Raw genomic sequence first — 18,022 nt, forward strand, 5'->3', positions numbered from 1 at the left:
AAATGGGAGGAAGTCCTTAACAAAATAACAAACACAAATTTCTTTATTGAAGAATAAACACAAATTTCTTTATTGAAAAGACTCACTAAAAATCCAGGATGATAAATGAAAACAGATCTATTTTTTTTTTTTTAAGACTTAGAAGCTTTTGTTTATACATATTTCTGTTTGAAAAGTGCATCTATAAAACATCTCACAGACACGTTTTGCCCTGAAACATTCAATTCATCTATTATATTTGTCTGTATGAAAGCTTGTGGTTGAATTGGCACTTGTAAATATTGAAGACTTTTTTTTCCTCTTATGGAAAGTAACCATGGTAAACAAGACAAAAATAATGTTAAGAATCAATAGGAGATGGCTTACTCAAAGTCAGAAAAAATTAATTGCTAAGTAGTATTGAGCCCTTTTAAACAGAAGAGGACATCTATAAAGGATATATGAAATGATACATAAAATATCTAGTAGAACTAGTAGTAATAAAGCAAAAGAGTTATTTTGATACCTATCAAAAACATATTTTATTGCTATATATGTATATTTACCTATAAAATGACTACATTTTCAAGTGTTTAAATAACTTAGGCAGTACATTTTCTCATTTGTTTTATAAAATTCTTTTCTGTGTAAAAATGGAGAGACCTAATGCTCTGTAATTCCTTCTTCCCCATAAAAGATTTCCTTATGATAATACTAATTACTGAATTTTTATCTACAGTTTATTGGTGTCAGTTGTCTTCTTCAATAGTAAATAATAAACTTAGGCTTTTATCTTAGGTTTTTCTTCATTATGCCTAATTAGTTGCAATATTAAAAGAAAACTGGTTAGATTTCTTTTTAAAACTGCCAGTTAAATTGGCTGAGTTTAGCCAATTATCATATATTTATAACATCAAAATGGTTTCATGAAAAAATTTTACATTATACGAATAATAGTGTGCTTTATGGTCTCACAGGAGAATTCCAGCTCACATTATTTTTAGTAAATAGTATGCATCAATCTACTTTCACAATTTTCCAACTTGCCTAGTAGAGTCTATTTTTTCTTTTTTTTTTTCCTTTTTTTATTTTATTTTATTTTATTATTATTATTATTATTGTTATACTTTAGGTTTTATGGTACATGTGCACAATGTGCAGGTAAGTTACATATGTATACATGTGCCATGCTGGTGCGCTGCACCCACTAACTCGTCATCTAGCATTAGGTATATCTCCCAATGCTATCCCTCCCCCCTCCCCCTACCCCACAACAGTCCCCGAAGTGTGATGTTCCCCTTCCTGTGTCCATGTGTTCTCATTGTTCAATTCCCACCTATGAGTGAGAATATGTGGTGTTTGGTTTTTTGTTCTTGTGATAGTTTACTGAGAATGATGATTTCCAATTTCATCCATGTCCCTACAAAGGACATGAACTCATCATTTTTTATGGCTGCATAGTATTCCATGGTGTATATGTGCCACATTTTCTTAATCCAGTCTATCATTGTTGGACATTTGGGTTGGTTCCAAGTCTTTGCTATTGTGAATAATGCCGCAGTAAACATACGTGTGCATGTGTCTTTATAGCAGCATGATTTATAGTCCTTTCAGTATATACCCAGTAATGGGATGGCTGGGTCAAATGGAATTTCTAGTTCTAGATCCCTGAGGAATCACCACACTGACTTCCACAAGGGTTGAACTAGTTTACAGTCCCACCAACAGTGTAAAAGTGTTCCTATTTCTCCACATCCTCTCCAGCACCTGTTGTTTCCTGACTTTTTAATGATTGCCATTCTAACTGGTGTGAGATGGTATCTCATTGTGGTTTTGATTTGCATTTCTCTGATGGCCAATGATGGTGAGCATTTTTTCATGTGTTTTTTGGCTGCATAAATGTCTTCTTTTGAGAAGTGTCTGTTCATGTCCTTCGCCCACTTTTTGATGGGGTTGTTTGTTTTTTTCTTGTAAATTTGTTGGAGTTCATTGTAGATTCTAATTTGTTGTGAAAATTTTAGTACATTGGGGGCAATTAAATTCTAAATATTTTCAGAGATTGAAAAAATAAAGCAGGTTTCATAATAATCAGAATGGCATCAGATTTCCTAGAATCAACATGAATAGCTAGAAGACAGTGGAAGACAGTGGGTCCATGCCTTAAATGCTGAAGGAAATTATACCCAACATATAATTCTGTATCCAGCCACACTGTTTAGTGTTTGCATAGAATAAATACATTTTTCCATATCCTAGGTTTCAAAAAGTTCACTTCTTATGTCTTCTTCTTAGAAAGTTACGAGGACTGTGTTTTCCCAAAACTAGGTAGTGAAAGTAAAAGACGTTGGAGGCAGGAATTAGAGGGTCTGCTAGGAAAGGAGTGAAAGGAATGCCGCACAATGGTAAAGGAAAGCCCAAACTGGCCTCAGACAGCACTCAGTCTAGACTAGAAGCTAATCAGAAGGCAGGTGCAATCATAGAACAGCTAATGAGCTTGAACGTTTTAAGAGGAGATTTATGCAACTGGAAAAGTATTTGGGGTTTAACAATAAGAATGTAGACAATAAGCAAATGGAAGTGGAGATAATTTTTCTAGCTAAGGCATTTTTTTAAAAAAAGAAATCGGGGTATGTTCCGTGGCTCAGCTGTGGGGAGAGTTTACATAGTCATAATGATAACTGTAAGGGAAGGTACAACATGTGTATATTTGGAATGGTTGGGAGGAGGGTAAGTGTAGATGTGTATGTGTGCAGGAAAGAGACCTGCAGCTTCACCTTTCCTAGTAAAAAGTCAATACATTATGTTTGAAATTACACAAATCACAATAAGTCAAGGAAGTTAATAAGTAAAAGAAGTAAATACCAAAAAAATGGACTGAAACAGTTGAAAATTTTGCCTTGGGGAGTGGAAAATGAAGTGAAAGAGACAGTAGGTACTGTTGTTTTTTGCAATAAGTCTCATAGACTATATGATTCTGTTTAAACTATGTGAAAGTATATATAATTATATAGCTATGAAGGTATATTTTAAACTACCTGAAAGTATATGTAATTTTGATTAAAAAAATTAAAGCTAAATTAAAAATAGTAAAGGATATTTGTGAAGAAACAGTTGAAACCAGGAAATTTTGCTATAGGATAGCAATAAAAATTCAAGGACTGCTTATGGGAATTATTACCTAAAAATAGCAAAAGTGAAACTTGATCAGGTTTTTAGGTATTCATTTGGTTTTGGTAGTTAAGCTTTCATACAGAATAGTCCATTGTTACATGTTAGACATATTCCTGAAAGGCCTTTAAAATGAAATTTTATATTTAACTCCTTCTTTCCCGTGAGCTTTTTATATAAACAAATAAAGTAAATATAACTTTCAGATTGTCTGATTTTAGTGAAATGCTTTATAAGAAATATCTAAGTTTTTACAGTACTGAATATCATGAGTGTTCCAGTGTAGGATATAATAGGCAAGTCTAATAATTTTTGTGATCCCGAGTCCGTTCTGAACTTGGGAATCTTTATTGTTTATGGTTACTACTTAAGCATTTTGTGACTTAGGTTTGTTAGATGCAGACTAAACAAATTTTTTAATTTTTTGTGTGCATTTTTCATTTTAAGTATGTATGTGTTTATGGTTGCAAACTAGGGAATAGTTTCAGTATATATGGTTATCGTGTATAAAAATAATTTAAAGAAAATAACTTAAGCACTCTTAATAAAAAAATAAATTTAATTGGGTTCTTTTTGAGGGGTTCTCACAGATTGATTTAATATTTGAAAATAGGCTGGGCGTGGTGGCTCACGCCTGTAATCCCAGCACTTCGGGAGGCCGAGGCGGAAGGATCACAAGGTCAGGAAATCGAGACCATCCTAGCTAACACGGTGAAACCCCGTCTGTACTGAAAATACAAAAAATTAGCCGGGCGTGGTGGCAGGCGCCTGTAGTCACAGCTACTTGGGAGGCTGAGACAGGAGAATGGTGTGAACCCGGAAGGCGGAGCTTGCAGTGAGCCGAGATTGCGCCACTGCATTCCAGCCTGGGGGACAGAGCGAGACTCCGTCTCAAAAAAACAAAAACAAAAACAAAAATTTGAAAATATAAATTTACCATATTAACAAATAATAGGGAAAAGCTATTTGATTCTCTCTCAAAACTTTGCAGATGGGGAAGGGAGGTAGAAGGGAAGAGTGCTGGATTCTTTATGGGAGATCCTTGAGCCTCCCTCTTGGTGCAGGACAACTTAACCAAAACTCACCATTCCAAGTTAGGGCTTCTTGATAAGCACTCACATTTAAAAACAGAATCTTTTATTGTAAAACATCACACATACACAGAAAAGTACTTTCCTCCAAAACATATAGATGAAACTGATTTATCACAAAATACACATTTCTAACCATCACACAAGTGAAGAAAGAGAACATTGACAGCACCCCGGGAATACTCTCTCGTGTCCCTTCCGAAACACTGCCTTCTCGAGTTCTTGTGTTTAAGAAAAAGGAAAATATTTTCTGGTTATTCTGTTTTAAAATTGAAAACAAGAGTCTTAAACTCAGAAGTACCAGTTTGTATTTATTTATTTATTTATTTATATTTTATTTTATTTTATATTTTTAAGACAGAGTCTTGCCCTGCCGCCCAGGCTGGAGTGCGGTGCAATCTTGGCTCACTGCAACCTCCACCTCCTGGGTTCAAGCAGTTATCATGCGTCAGCATCCCAAGTAGCTTGGATTACAGGAGTGTGTGCCACCATGGCTGGCTAATTTTTTTTTTTTTTTTCCTTTGGGATTTTTAGTACAGACGGGGTTTCTGCATGTTGGTCAAGCTGGTCTTGAGCTCCTGACCTCGGGTGATTCACCCTCCTTAGCCTCCCAAAGTGCTGGGATTACAGGTGTGAGCCACCGTGCCTGGCCCACCAGTTTTTATTTTTAAAAATTGTTCTTCTATACCATATTAAGAAAAGACTGAAGAGAAATTAACAGGAATCACAGAAGAAAAAATGAGAATGGGAGAAACAAGAGATTGAGAGTCTTCAAAATAGAACAGGAAAAAGATAAAAATGTCATTTCCATAAATTCAGAGACCTACCAAAACCAAAACGAAAATTAGGATAGATATGCACAAAGAAAAGATACTGTGCACACAGATGAAAGAATTTTCATGGGGCAGTATCACCACACACTTCTTTAAGGTGATTTCTGCTAAAAATCTTTTAGATGGGTACTTTTGAAATTATAGCAAAATCAATATATTACTTCATAGACACTTTGTGCCTTGGATTTAATATTAAGTTGAAGGTTTCTTCATTCTTGATTCAATTTCTGTTTTCTGATAATTTGGAATTCTATAAGTAACTTTTTAAAATGTGGGGTATGCTCTTCCTTTTCTGCTAACTATACTTTTTGAGTTTCCAATACTGTAATAAAAAAGGAATAATTAAGAGGTTAAAAAAGTACTAATAATTGAGAAAATGAACACTTATGTATATATATAATAGCCTTTATATATATAGCTGTGTGTGTGTATAGTCTTTTAATGTAAAGCTTATCTGTAATTTTTCTGATTATAAGGAAGAGTCATTTTTAAGATTGTCCTTGTGTGTTGTCTCTTACTGTTATTTTCGTATTTTTATTAAAGGTGGGAACAAAGAAAAGATCCTCATGGTAGAACCTATTATGTGGATCATAATACTCGAACTACCACATGGGAGAGACCACAACCTTTACCTCCAGGGTAATATAGCACTCTTTATGCATCTGCAGTTATATTTTATCACACATGTGGTTTTTAAATTTATTTAGTACAGCATAATTCGATTCTTTCATTCTGCATATATTCAATTTCCTTACATTTCCTTGTATAAATAATGAATGTTCAGTCAATGAGATTAGATAATCTGTAGGGCTTCCTCAAGAGACGTTCAAGCATTGGCATGAGTTACTGAGAGAAGCTGCAAAATTTGGTCAGTTGTCAGTCCTTCCTTGTAATTTTTTTAAGGAAAGAAAGGTAATATTTAGGACAGTTTATATGTATGGTTCTCCATGGGTAGTGATCTAAACTATGTTATTTCATAAGATTTAATGACTTAAATATTAAAGTGGCCCAAAACTATGATCTACAAAGATTGCCATGAGTGAACTTATACCTAAAATTGTAGAAGGTTTTAAATTAATAAAGTTTTTATTACATACTAAAATTCATGCTATTAGGCTGTCATTCAAGGCCATTCACAAACGAGTCTTCCTTTACCTTTGTATTCTTTCATAACTGTCTACGTAACTGCACTGATAGCTAGTCGAATTGTACTGTTCGCATTCATTTACTTACACATTCTGTGTGTACCTGGAGTATATTTCTTACATACTCAGATTTCCCTTCCGGATTCAATTTAAAGCCCACCATTATAAAACATATTCAAGATCTAGAAAATTCAAGGCAGAGAAATGTTATTTTTGTGGGATATTTCTCTTTTATGGAATAAAGCACTCAGGCCTTGACTCTACAGTATTAAATGACAATGTATTGGAAAACATGGCGCCGATATTGCAATATAGCAAACCATGAAGTTCATTTTAACTATGACAGGATCATCAAGTTATAGTCATTCATTTAGCCCATTCATTGAGTGCCATGACATGGGGTTTATTTCACTGAAACTGTTGACCAAAAATTAGGCAGAGGTTGTCTTTAATTTCATCTTTAGCGTCTATTATTCTCTTTGTGACCCCATTGTATTTTTAGTAATAAGTTTAAGGAATTTATAATTGGTTGCTGAAAGGAGTTTACAATCATTTTATAAATTAATGACAAAAATTGGTTTAATAGATCCTACATGTGTAGAGCAGGTGGGAGTTGGAGTGAATCCTGGAGGATAAGTAGAATTCTGGTTGATAGAGATATAGGGAATGGTATTCTGTGAGGCAAAGGGGAAACAAAATTCATCTCATGACACCCTTGGAACCAGCAAATAGTTGGTTACACTGTCACATGAGACCCTTGTAGGATCTCAGGGAAATGAGGCTGAAAGTGTGGACAATTCATTTTTATGCCATGCCAGTGAGCCATCATGGGTGGAATGACATGGAGTCCACCTGTGTTTCAGGAAGAAAATTGGCAGCAACATAATGGCAGGAAGGTGAGTTAAAAAGTAATAAAAAGAGTTCAGTTAACTCATTCTGAACATGGGCATTGGCTATAGAGCAGAGTGCTTGGTATACAGCAAGCACTGTCAGTAAATGCTTATCAAAGAAAGAAGGAGAGGCCGGGCATGGTGGCTCATGCCTGTAATCCCCACACTTTGGGAGGCCAAGAGGTGGGAGGATCACCTGAGTTCAGGAATTCGAGACCATCCTGGCCAACATGGTGAAACCCCCATCTCTACTAAAAATACAAAAAATTAGCTGGGCATGGTGGTCTGCACCTGTAATCCCAGCTACCTGGGAGGCTGAGGCAGGAAAATCACTTGAACCTGGGAGGCAGAGGTTGCAGTGAGACGAGATCACGCCATCGCACTTCAGCCTGGGTGACAAGAGCAAAATGCCATCGCAAAAAAAAAAAAAAAGAAGGAGAAAGGGTAGCCAGATTGATACTGAAACTGTTCATTCAGTGGCCTCTTTTTAGACAGTCTTTAGAAATTATATTAGGGCTAATGCTTTCCCTCCCCTTGCGGGGCTTAAAACCTAGATGATGTGTTGATAACTGCAGCAAATGACCATGGCACATGTATACCTGTGTAACAAACCTGCATGTTCTACACATGTATCCCAGAACTTAAAGTAAAATTAAAAAAAAAAAGAAAATAAGCAAACTCTTCTAGGCGGGACTAAACATTACAGTGATTAAAGGAAAAAAAAAGATATTAGTGGTAGAATGGGAAGGTAATTTAGCTAAAATAAATAGTTCATAGTTTTATATGTTTTAGTTATTTTAACATGTCTTGAACTTGATATTTAAATTGAGTGAAGTAATAACTGCTTTTCATTTTCTTATATTGAGAGATTATTGTTTATTATTGTTTATTTGTGGTAGTTGGGAAAGAAGAGTTGATGATCGTGGAAGAGTTTATTATGTGGATCATAACACCAGAACAACAACGTGGCAGCGGCCTACCATGGAATCTGTCCGAAATTTTGAACAGTGGCAATCTCAGCGGAACCAATTGCAGGGAGCTATGCAACAGTTTAACCAACGATACCTCTATTCGGTAATTAGCAAATTATAAGATGTTAACATAACTTTCTCCCTCAGGTGTTTCTTTGGTTTTTTGTTTTTTTTTTTTTGCTATCCCTTGACCATAATCACATATCTATTTTGGTGATTTTTAGAAATGGTATAGACTGTGTTACAAGATATTTTTTAGTTAATCTTTAATAAATAGTGTTTCTGATATATATAAGCACTTTATAATATTTTAAAATATTCTAGTTTACTAATATAACTTATACATTAAGTTTTATATCCTTACTAAGGGGTAGTTTCATAAATGCATTTCTTAATAAAATAATATTTTTACTAATTTTCAATCCTCCACTTTTATAATAATTTTGTTTGCTTTCAACAAAACCAGTTACCTTATGATTTTACTTAGAGCCAGTCTTGCAGTATTCTACCTATTCTGATTCTCTTCCCAGATTCTAAGAAGCAACGCTCATCTGTTTTGCCCCATCAAAGATGTTTGTAGAACTCGAAAGTTTTATCCAAAAAACCTAATGCTGTCTGAAAATTTGACCAATTGGTGATTTACTTATTGCCATAAGCAAACATCCGTGAGAGGAGTGGAAAAAACAAAACAAAACTCCTCTGATAAGTGGTGTGATCATAGGAGGTAGAAAAGATAAATTTTAAGTACTGGACAACTACAGATAGTGTTTTGAGGCAGCTTGAAGAAACCTAAAATATAGCAGCTAGCAGATTGAAAGGAAGTAGGAAAGACATAGAAAGAAAATGTAAGTAACTTTCTCCAAAATCCTGCCGCAGTCTGGCTCTTTCAACCACATTTTTTTCAGAGGTTAAATAGTAAGTTCTCATTTGCAGGTTGACCTACTCTCCTGGTTATATGTAGCTAGCAGGGAGGGAGTGGGCAGCCTAGTTTCCATAGCGTTTCCTGCTGCCTTCAATTGCTGATTCTTCCATGACTTGTACAGAAATCTGTGGTAAGGTTCCATAGTTTAGCTATATATAGTGATTATACCGTGTGGTATATATAGTAATATATATAGCTATATACATACATAAAAAGTAATATATATAGCTTTGTTTTTGGTTGGACTTACCTGTACACATGAAAACCTTTGGTGAACAGGGCAGAATGAGGTAACATGTGTATCAGAACAATGTTATCTTGCAAGTAATAGAATCTCCTTAAACACATTGAGGTTTAATTATCTCAGTACAACATCAAGTCTGGGGTAAAAGTCTAAGTGCTGCGTTGACTCAGTAGTGTCATGAAGGACCCGGGTTCTTTCTGCCCTTTTGCTCTGCCATCCATATCGCACTTCAGGCCTGTTACTTCGTTTATATGGAGCGCTGCACTGTGGGCCTCACATCCATAGTCTAGGCAAGAAGAAAGAGAAAGAGGAATTGAAAGGGCTGATGGCTCTGTTGTTGCAAGCCCTTGCCTTTTTTACTTAGCGAAGGATGCCCTCACCATGGCCTTCTGCCTACACCTCATTGGCCAGAATTGGTCACTCTAACAACTCAGCTGCAGGGGAGGGGGAATGGAATGATCTTTATGGCCACGTTTCTACCTCCAACAAAATAGGGATTTGGTTTTCAAGAACAGGTGGAAGATAAATATTGAGTATAATTAACAGGGTCTGTTACAAGATTATATTCATCAAGATGCATATACTTTAAGAAATTATTTTTCAGGTAATGATTTTTATATTTGTCATTATTATAGAATTCTTGATAGAATGCTTATATTTTCTTCAGAATATATTTCTAGGTTATAAGAATGGAGGCATACATAAAAATGTGTTTTTATGTGTGTATGAAAATATAAAAGATACTAATTAAAAGTTTATTTCTATAAATGATACTGGAGTTGAGTGTTAGTTTTATTAGTGGGCATTTGTTTTAAAGAAAATTGTGATAACTTCTGTTTTTAAACAAATAATATTGCCTTATTTAAACATAATTTTCTATATGTTCTTCTCCCATTTCATCTTCCCTCTATAGATTAGTATGGAAGGACTGGGAGAGTAAAGTATTGATGCCAGTGTATTATTTTTAAATCATTTTAGAAAAACTAATAATTGATTAGTTGATAGTCTCTTCATGACATTTTATGAACTTTCTGTCTTGGCTGAGAGCAGTGGCTTTTACACCTGTAGTCCCAGCACCGTGGGAGGCCGAGGTGGGTGGATCGCTTGAGCCTAGGAGTTCGAGACCAGCCTCAGAAACATGGCAAAACCTTGTCTCTACAAAAAATACAAATATTAGCCAGGTGTGGTGGCGCATGTCTGTAGTCCCAGCTACTCAGTTGTCGCTGAGGTGAGAGGATTGCTTGAGCCCGGGAAGCAGAGGCTGCTGTGAGCTGAGATCACACCACTGCACCCCAGTCTGGGTAATAGAGCAGGAAGATCCTGTCTCAAAAAACAAGGAACTTTGTGTCTTGAAATTGCTATATTTCCTTATAATGTAGACCTATCTGTCTATCTGTCTATATAATAATATAGATATATTTTTGAGACAGCTTCTCGCTCTGTTGTGCAGGCTGGACAGTAGTAGTGTGATCACAGTTCACTGTAGCCTCCACCTCCTGGGCTCAAGTGATCCTCCCACTTCAGCCTTCCAAGTAGCTGGGACTTTAGGCATGTACCAACACGTCTGGCTAATTAAAAAAAAAATTTTTTTTAAATAGAGACAGGATCTTCCGGGTTGGTCTTGAACTCCTGGGCTTAAGTAATCCTCCCACCTTGCCCTCCCAACGTGCTGAGATTACAGGCGTGAGCCACTGCGCCCAGCCCCTTATCATATTTTTAGAAAATTATTATAAAATGGGATTCTGCCATGTGCTTGGCTTATTTCTACTTTCATAGTAAAACACTGTTATTTTATTTTTCTCCCTAATCTTTTCTCCAATCAGGCTTCGATGTTAGCTGCAGAAAATGACCCTTATGGACCTTTGCCACCAGGCTGGGGTAAGCTGTTTTTGCTAATGATCTATAAGGGAGATATATATAATCTCCATATATATATATCCCTTATTTTATATATATATCTCCCTTACATATGTCCCTTAACATATATATATCCCATATAATATATATTTAATATGGATTATATATTCTATATATTCTATATTCTATATAGAATATATAATCCATGTTAAATATATATTATAAGGGATATATATGTATATTTTATATATATGTATACATTATAAGGGATATATATGTATATTATATATAATATACAGAATCTATAGAATAGATTATATATTATAAAATTATATATTATAGAATATATATTATATTCTATATAATTATCTATAATATATATTATATCTATATAATTATCTATAATATAATATATATATTATAAAATATAATATAATATATATTTTATTCTATATAATTATCTATAATATAATATATATTTATATATTTTATTCTATATAATATATTCTATAATATATAATAAGGGATACATATATCCCTGATATGTTTTTATATATATAAAATGTATAATATATATAATTATATATGTTCCTTATTTTATATATAGATCCTAAATAGTTATTAAATATTATACTCACTTTATATTTCAGAAAAAAGAGTGGATTCAACAGACAGGGTTTACTTTGTGAATCATAACACAAAAACAACCCAGTGGGAAGATCCAAGAACTCAAGGGTATGTATATACAGCAGCCTTAAGTCGTCTTGCATATATCAGTAGGTAGAACCAACCAACCTTGAATAAGATATTTTTAGTACCTAGAAAAGGTTCATCTTGTGATTTTATCTTTTAGCTTACAGAATGAAGAACCCCTGCCAGAAGGCTGGGAAATTAGATATACTCGTGAAGGTGTAAGGTACTTTGTTGATCATAACACAAGAACAACAACATTCAAAGATCCTCGCAATGGGAAGTCATCTGTGTGAGTAAAAACCTGAAGTTCTCCTTTAAATACTGCTTAGTGAGCACATGAGATTTAGTCTGTAATTTATCCTCAAGTTTAGCAAAACATTTTACTTTTTGGTTCAAGAAAACCTACACAAGTGAAACCTTAGTATAGCTGTCTTTGCTCTCATTTGACAATAGATTTGCAGCATGTAATTCCTTAATAATAACAATGGCAACTATTTATGTAGTGATTACTGTGTGCCAAGGATTGTTCTAAGTACTTCATAGGTATTAACTCATTTTATCTTCCAATAACCCCTTGAGGTAGATACTATTATTTTTCCCTTTACCAAGTGAGGAGAAGTATAGGGAGCATAACTAACTGTGCAACGTTATAAGGCAAGCAGTGGAGCTGGTTTCTAACGATGACAGTCAGTCTCTGTCTAGACTCTGTGCTCTTAACTGCCACATCACACTGCTGCAATGAGATGGTCAGTGAAATGATTTTCCAGATTTAAAGATACCTTAATTAAGCAGTTGACAGATCTCTCCTTCATTCTTACTCTAAGGTGTAATGTCTTTGCATAACTAAGAAAATAGAAGCAATCCTAAAAGGTCTTTTGCAAAGTTGTACCACCATGTCTGTCTGTCTCCTACCATCTCTCCTCCCTCCTGTTCCTATAGATGAACTGTCATTGTTATTATCAAAGTCTCATCCCTCTGCTGGTACATTCGATTCCTACCCCCACTTTTCTACTTAATTGCTCCAACAGTTATCACCTTTGTCTTGCATTATCAGGTTTTATTTCTCTACTAAATTATTCTTATCAGCTGTTATTTCTCCTAGATATTAAAAAAAAGCAAAAAAAAAAAAAACTGAAATTACAGCTCTTCCCTTTACCAATGTGTTTGATCACAGTTCATTTTTTTGTTTGTTTTTTTTTTGAGATGGACTTTTTCTCCTGTCGCCCAGGCTGGAGTGCAATGATGCGATCTCAGCTGACTGCAACCTCCGCCTCCTGGGTTCAAGCGATTCTTCTGCCTCAGCCCCCCGAGTAGCTGGGATTACAGGCACCCGCCACCACGCCCAGCTAATTGTTGCATTTTCAGTAGAGATGGGGTTTCGCCGTGTTGGCCAGGCTGGTCTCGAACTCCTGACCTCAGGCGATCCACCCGCTTTGGCCTCCCAAAGTGCTGGGATTACAGGCATGAGCCATCACACCCAGCCCACAATTCATTTTTATTGCTCGCCTTTACAGGAAAGCTACTTGCACAGTTATCTCTGTATTGCTGTTCATAGTTTCTCCTTTAAACCAACTCCAAGGAAGTTCCCATGACACTGAATTTGCAAGGGCACCAATGATCTTCACATTGTTAATCCGGGCATTGGTTTGCAGTCCTACCTGATTTGACTTATCAGGAACATTTGACACAATACATTTCTCTCTCCTGGCAAAAGTAGTGCTGTGAGCCATACTTTCTTGATTTCCTTCTGCTTTTCTGTTCTTCTTTCTTTATTTTGCCGAGTCCTCCTTTTTTTCCTAAGCTTCTTTTTTTTTTTTTTGTTAACTACAGTCATTCTCTTGATGCATCTTATTCAGTATTATGCTTTTAAAACATGTGCCTGTTAATGACTCATAAATTTAGCTCAGACTTCTCACTTGAAATTTTGCTTTCTATATTCAGCTGCTTATTGACATCTCCACTTGTAACTGCTTCTTGATAGGTCCTGTAAAACCTGCTCTCTGGCCAGGCATGGTGGCACACGCCTGTAATCCCAGCACTTTGGGAGGTTGAGGCGGGTAGATCACTTGAGCCCAGGAGTTTGAGACTGGCCTGGGCAACATAGCAAGACCCCGTCTCTAAAAAAAAAAAAAAAAAATTGTAACAACAACAACAAAAACCCAGCCCTACCTGTGATATTCCCTGTCACAGCTGATGATAACTCCACTCTAGCATGTGCTTGGGTCAAAAATTTGGAATCACCTTGGCGTGGTGGCTCACGCCTATAATCCCAGCAGTTTGGGAGGCCAAGGCGGGTGGATCACCTGAGGTCAGGAGTTCGAGACCAGCCTGGCCAACATGGTAAAATTAGCTGGGCGTGATGGCATGTGCCTGTAATCCCAGCTACTCAGGAGGCTGAGGCACGAGAATTGCTTGAACCCGGGAGGCAGAGGTTGCAGTGAGCCAAGATTGCACCATTGCACTCCAGCCTAGGCAACAAGAGCGAAACTCCATCTTAGGAAAAAAAAAATGTGGAATCATCCACAACTCCTCTATCTCTCCTACCTTACAAAAAGTCCATCAAGAATTCTAGTTACCTCAACTTCAAAACATATCTAGAATCCAGCTATGTCTCACCACCCCCATTGCCACCATTTTGGTCCAAGCTACCATTATCTGTTGCCTGGCTTGGTAGCAGAGTCCTCTCTCTGCTTTCTTCCCACACCTTGTACAATGTTGTTATTCTCCGTACAGCACAGAGACTGAATTTCCAAAACAAAAGTTAAATTAAAAGTCATTTATTTGCACAAAACCCTTCCATGGTTTCCATCTCAATAAGAGTAAAAAAGCACACTTTACAACAGCCTAAATGGTCTTATAGGATGTGACCCCTCTTATCTCTTCAACCTCTTCTTGGTTTTCGCTCCTCCCCATTCACTGTGGATTAGCTTCATTGGCCACTAGCTGTGCCTTCAACACCTTCAGCTTTCACCTTGGGTCTTAGCCCTTATTCCGTCTGCCTGGTATGCTCTTTTCCCGAAACTCCGTATGGCTTTTGCCCTCTCCTTCATGTTTTTGCTCAAATGTCACTTTGTCTATGAGCTCTATTCTTTTTACCCTTTTGAAAATTACAAAATGCTTCTCATATCACTCCTTATCCTTTGTCCTTTTAACAATGCCTTTTTTATTGTTTTATCGTTCTAGGTCAGGAGTGATAAGACATTTGTACATTACTTACTTATTATTTTTTTGTCTTATCTCCTTCACTAGTACATAAACTCCACAAAACAGGCATTTTTACCTATTAATAAGTAATGCAGTCACTGTCTAGAAGAAAGCCAGGTACCAGCTATGCATTCAGTAAATGCTTTTTGAATAAGTGAATTCACTTGAACCTGACAACACAAGAGAACATTTTTCATCTGTTCCAAAGTGTTCCTTAAGATTATGAAAGTTCTTTATGCCTGTCAGGCCCTCAGTCAATAGGCAAGAGATCCAGGCTCTGTCACTGTGAGTCAAACCATATTGTAAAACCTGTATTCCTAGGTGCCATGCCGCCAACTCTGCCTTTTCTCTCATTGACCACCTGAACCATGTGATCTGGATGACAATGTTGTTTCTAGGAATTTGATTTTGCTTTGCTTATTATCTCCAGTAATATTTGTTTGGGTTTTAGGTTAGGCTTAGGATGTGGTAGAATTTCCTTCCACGTCTCTTCTGTCTGGAGCCTCTGTCTTCCTTAGATTTAAGGATTATCAAAGATTTTCTTTGAAATAGTCTGTAGTAGACTTTGATATTTCATTTAACTCACTAACAAAAGATCCAGCCATAAATACAATGTCCTTCTTTGTGTATGTGTGTGTCCTGTTGCTGTAATAGTCCCCATTACTTGAGCTTCTTTTGGCCCACCATGTATGTATACCCTTCTCTCCCAGCAAAAAACTTACTGTGGTATTTTGTAGGACTTTAGTACACTCTGATTTTGTACTGAATACTAAATATTCAACTTTATTATGAGTTAATTTGGTTTATTTTTGTTTTTCTTTAGAACTAAAGGTGGTCCACAAATTGCTTATGAACGCAGTTTTAGGTGGAAACTTGCTCACTTCCGTTATTTGTGCCAGGTACTACAGTGGTAAATAAATCTTATACTCAATAATTTAGTCTTCTCTTTATACAATACATATACTATAACTCAGATGATATTATGATATTATTTTTGTTTTTAGTCTAATGCACTACCCAGTCATGTAAAGATCAATGTGTCCCGGCAGACATTGTTTGAAGATTCCTTCCAACAGGTAAGGAAGATTTTAGCAGAATAAAACACTATTTGTCTCATTGTATTCTGTGCATCTAAAGAAAGTTAGGGTTTTAGAGAGTTTTAAACCACCCAGAACACAACTATAATAATAATGACTGCCACCGCCACTTGTTGAGTGCTTTTGTTTTGTTTTGTTTTGTTTTTTTAAATAGAGATGGAATTTCGCCATGTTGCCCAGGTTGGTCTCGAACTCTGGGCTCAAACAATCCACCCACCTGGGCCTCGTAAAATGCTAGGATTACAGGCTTGAGCCACTGCATCTGGCCTGAGTGCCCATTTTAATCATAGTTAGACTGAACCCTCCCATATACTGAGTGATTATCATTTGCAAAACACCGGCATCTTACATTTCTCATTTTATTTCATTCGTCCTCACAGCATCCCTTTGAGGTAGCTCTTATTGTATCTCCATGTTATAGGTAAAGGTACTGAGACTGAGAGACATATCATGGATTTAGATGTGTATTTACTAAAATAAAGCTTAAACAGCTTTTGGAACAAGTTGATTCTGTTTTGACACAATACTTAGCTAAGAATTTATTACCTCAAAGTTTTGATAATGCTATCAAATTAAAATTAAATTGGTAGATACTGTATTCCATTTGAGAATTCCTTTAATAACTGTTTATTCTCACCTTTATGTTTCTGTTTAAATGTGATCTCAGAGAGACCTTCTCTGAGCTTACTATTTTAAGATGGCAGTCCTGCTCTTCTCCCTCACAGTCACATTCCAGCCATTTATGGTGCTTTATTCTTTTTCATAACCACCCAACATAGTGTATTTTGTCTTCCTTACTAGAATGTGAGCTCCATGAGAGCAGGGACTATTGGTTTACTGCTATTCTGCCTAGTACCTAGAATAGTGCTTTTGCACATAGAGGGTATTCAATAAATATTTGATGAGCAAATAAATGAATGCAGTATTTCTTCCTTTCCTGAGTCATCTGCAGAATATTTAAGAATAAATAATCCAAATACTGTATTGTCAGTTTTTTCCCAGTGAAGTGGAGAATTTTTCATAATGAGACGTCTGATTCCCCCAGTAGTATTACAATGATGAACCAAATTATGCTATGTACTCAGGCATACAGGGACTTTTATTTATACTCTGTACAAGCCAAAATGGAGTAATGATACTCTGAGCCCCAAGAGAATTTCAAACCATAGCTTAATTTTACGATTGGACTTTGGGCATGATACTTAAACTATTATCAAGTTGATTTTTTGTTTTGAGTTAATAAATTCTTAGCAAACTAAGTGTAAATAGGTCAACTTGTTCTAAACTCTGGATTGATTTTAGTAAATGTACATCTGAATTCATGGTAGACTGTAGTTTGCTTTTTACACTGTCTTGGGAAGAATCATGGTCTATTTGATGTATAGCACTGAGTCCACGACTGCCCCAAAGGAGGCATGCTGATGAGCTGTGTTCCAACCCAGACCTGCCAGTCTTGGCTCTAGTCCTGACATATGTGTGGAATGTAATTTATTTCTATCCAAAGTAAAGCCTACTTACTAGTAACCTTGATGTAAGCTATTAAAGATTATGAAAATTTGGTATAGGTATTGTTTTTAAGTTATACTAGCCTGTGAATAAATTCATCATTGTATAAATAATTGCTCATTATAGCTGAGTTCCTTTCCTACTGAGAAATGGAATGTGTGGTATAAACAGGATGCAGAACAAAGTCTTTTGCCTCTTAAGTACTGCTAGTCAGAAAAATTTACCTGTTGGAAGATTTTGGTACAGTTTGGGGAAACCAGCAGGGGAGATAATATTTTTAACCTTAAAAGCCTTTTGTGTCAAACTCTTCCTCTCTTGTCATTAACCCAAAGTAGAACTATCATTTAATACTAGAAGGAGGAAAGAGTATAGTTGACCCTTAAACAACACGGGGGCTAGGGGTGCTGACCCCTTGCACAGTT

At 36.0% G+C, this 18,022-nt stretch overlaps 1 protein-coding gene across 9 annotated transcripts in view; it reads left to right on the forward strand.

Annotated features, from left to right (window-relative positions):
- The window catches only part of WWP1 (WW domain containing E3 ubiquitin protein ligase 1), a 126,522-nt gene that overhangs the window by 78,399 nt on the left and 30,101 nt on the right, over positions 1-18,022 (forward strand). For 6 of the 9 annotated variants that reach the window (XM_054499852.2, XM_054499856.2, XM_054499851.2 and 3 more), the window contains 7 exons: positions 5,615-5,710; positions 8,006-8,180; positions 11,067-11,121; positions 11,751-11,835; positions 11,954-12,082; positions 15,821-15,896; positions 16,002-16,073. In XM_054499852.2, coding sequence (XP_054355827.2) covers positions 5,615-5,710; positions 8,006-8,180; positions 11,067-11,121; positions 11,751-11,835; positions 11,954-12,082; positions 15,821-15,896; positions 16,002-16,073 — 688 coding nt within the window. The remainder of the gene's footprint in view (positions 1-5,614; positions 5,711-8,005; positions 8,181-11,066; positions 11,122-11,750; positions 11,836-11,953; positions 12,083-15,820; positions 15,897-16,001; positions 16,074-18,022) is intronic. The other 3 variants (XM_054499857.2, XM_063668946.1, XM_054499859.2) reach the window with 1 other exon arrangement.

This window comes from Pongo pygmaeus, chromosome 7 (assembly GCF_028885625.2).
Source record: "Pongo pygmaeus isolate AG05252 chromosome 7, NHGRI_mPonPyg2-v2.0_pri, whole genome shotgun sequence".
In the NCBI taxonomy this organism is placed as follows: Eukaryota; Metazoa; Chordata; class Mammalia; order Primates; family Hominidae; genus Pongo; species Pongo pygmaeus.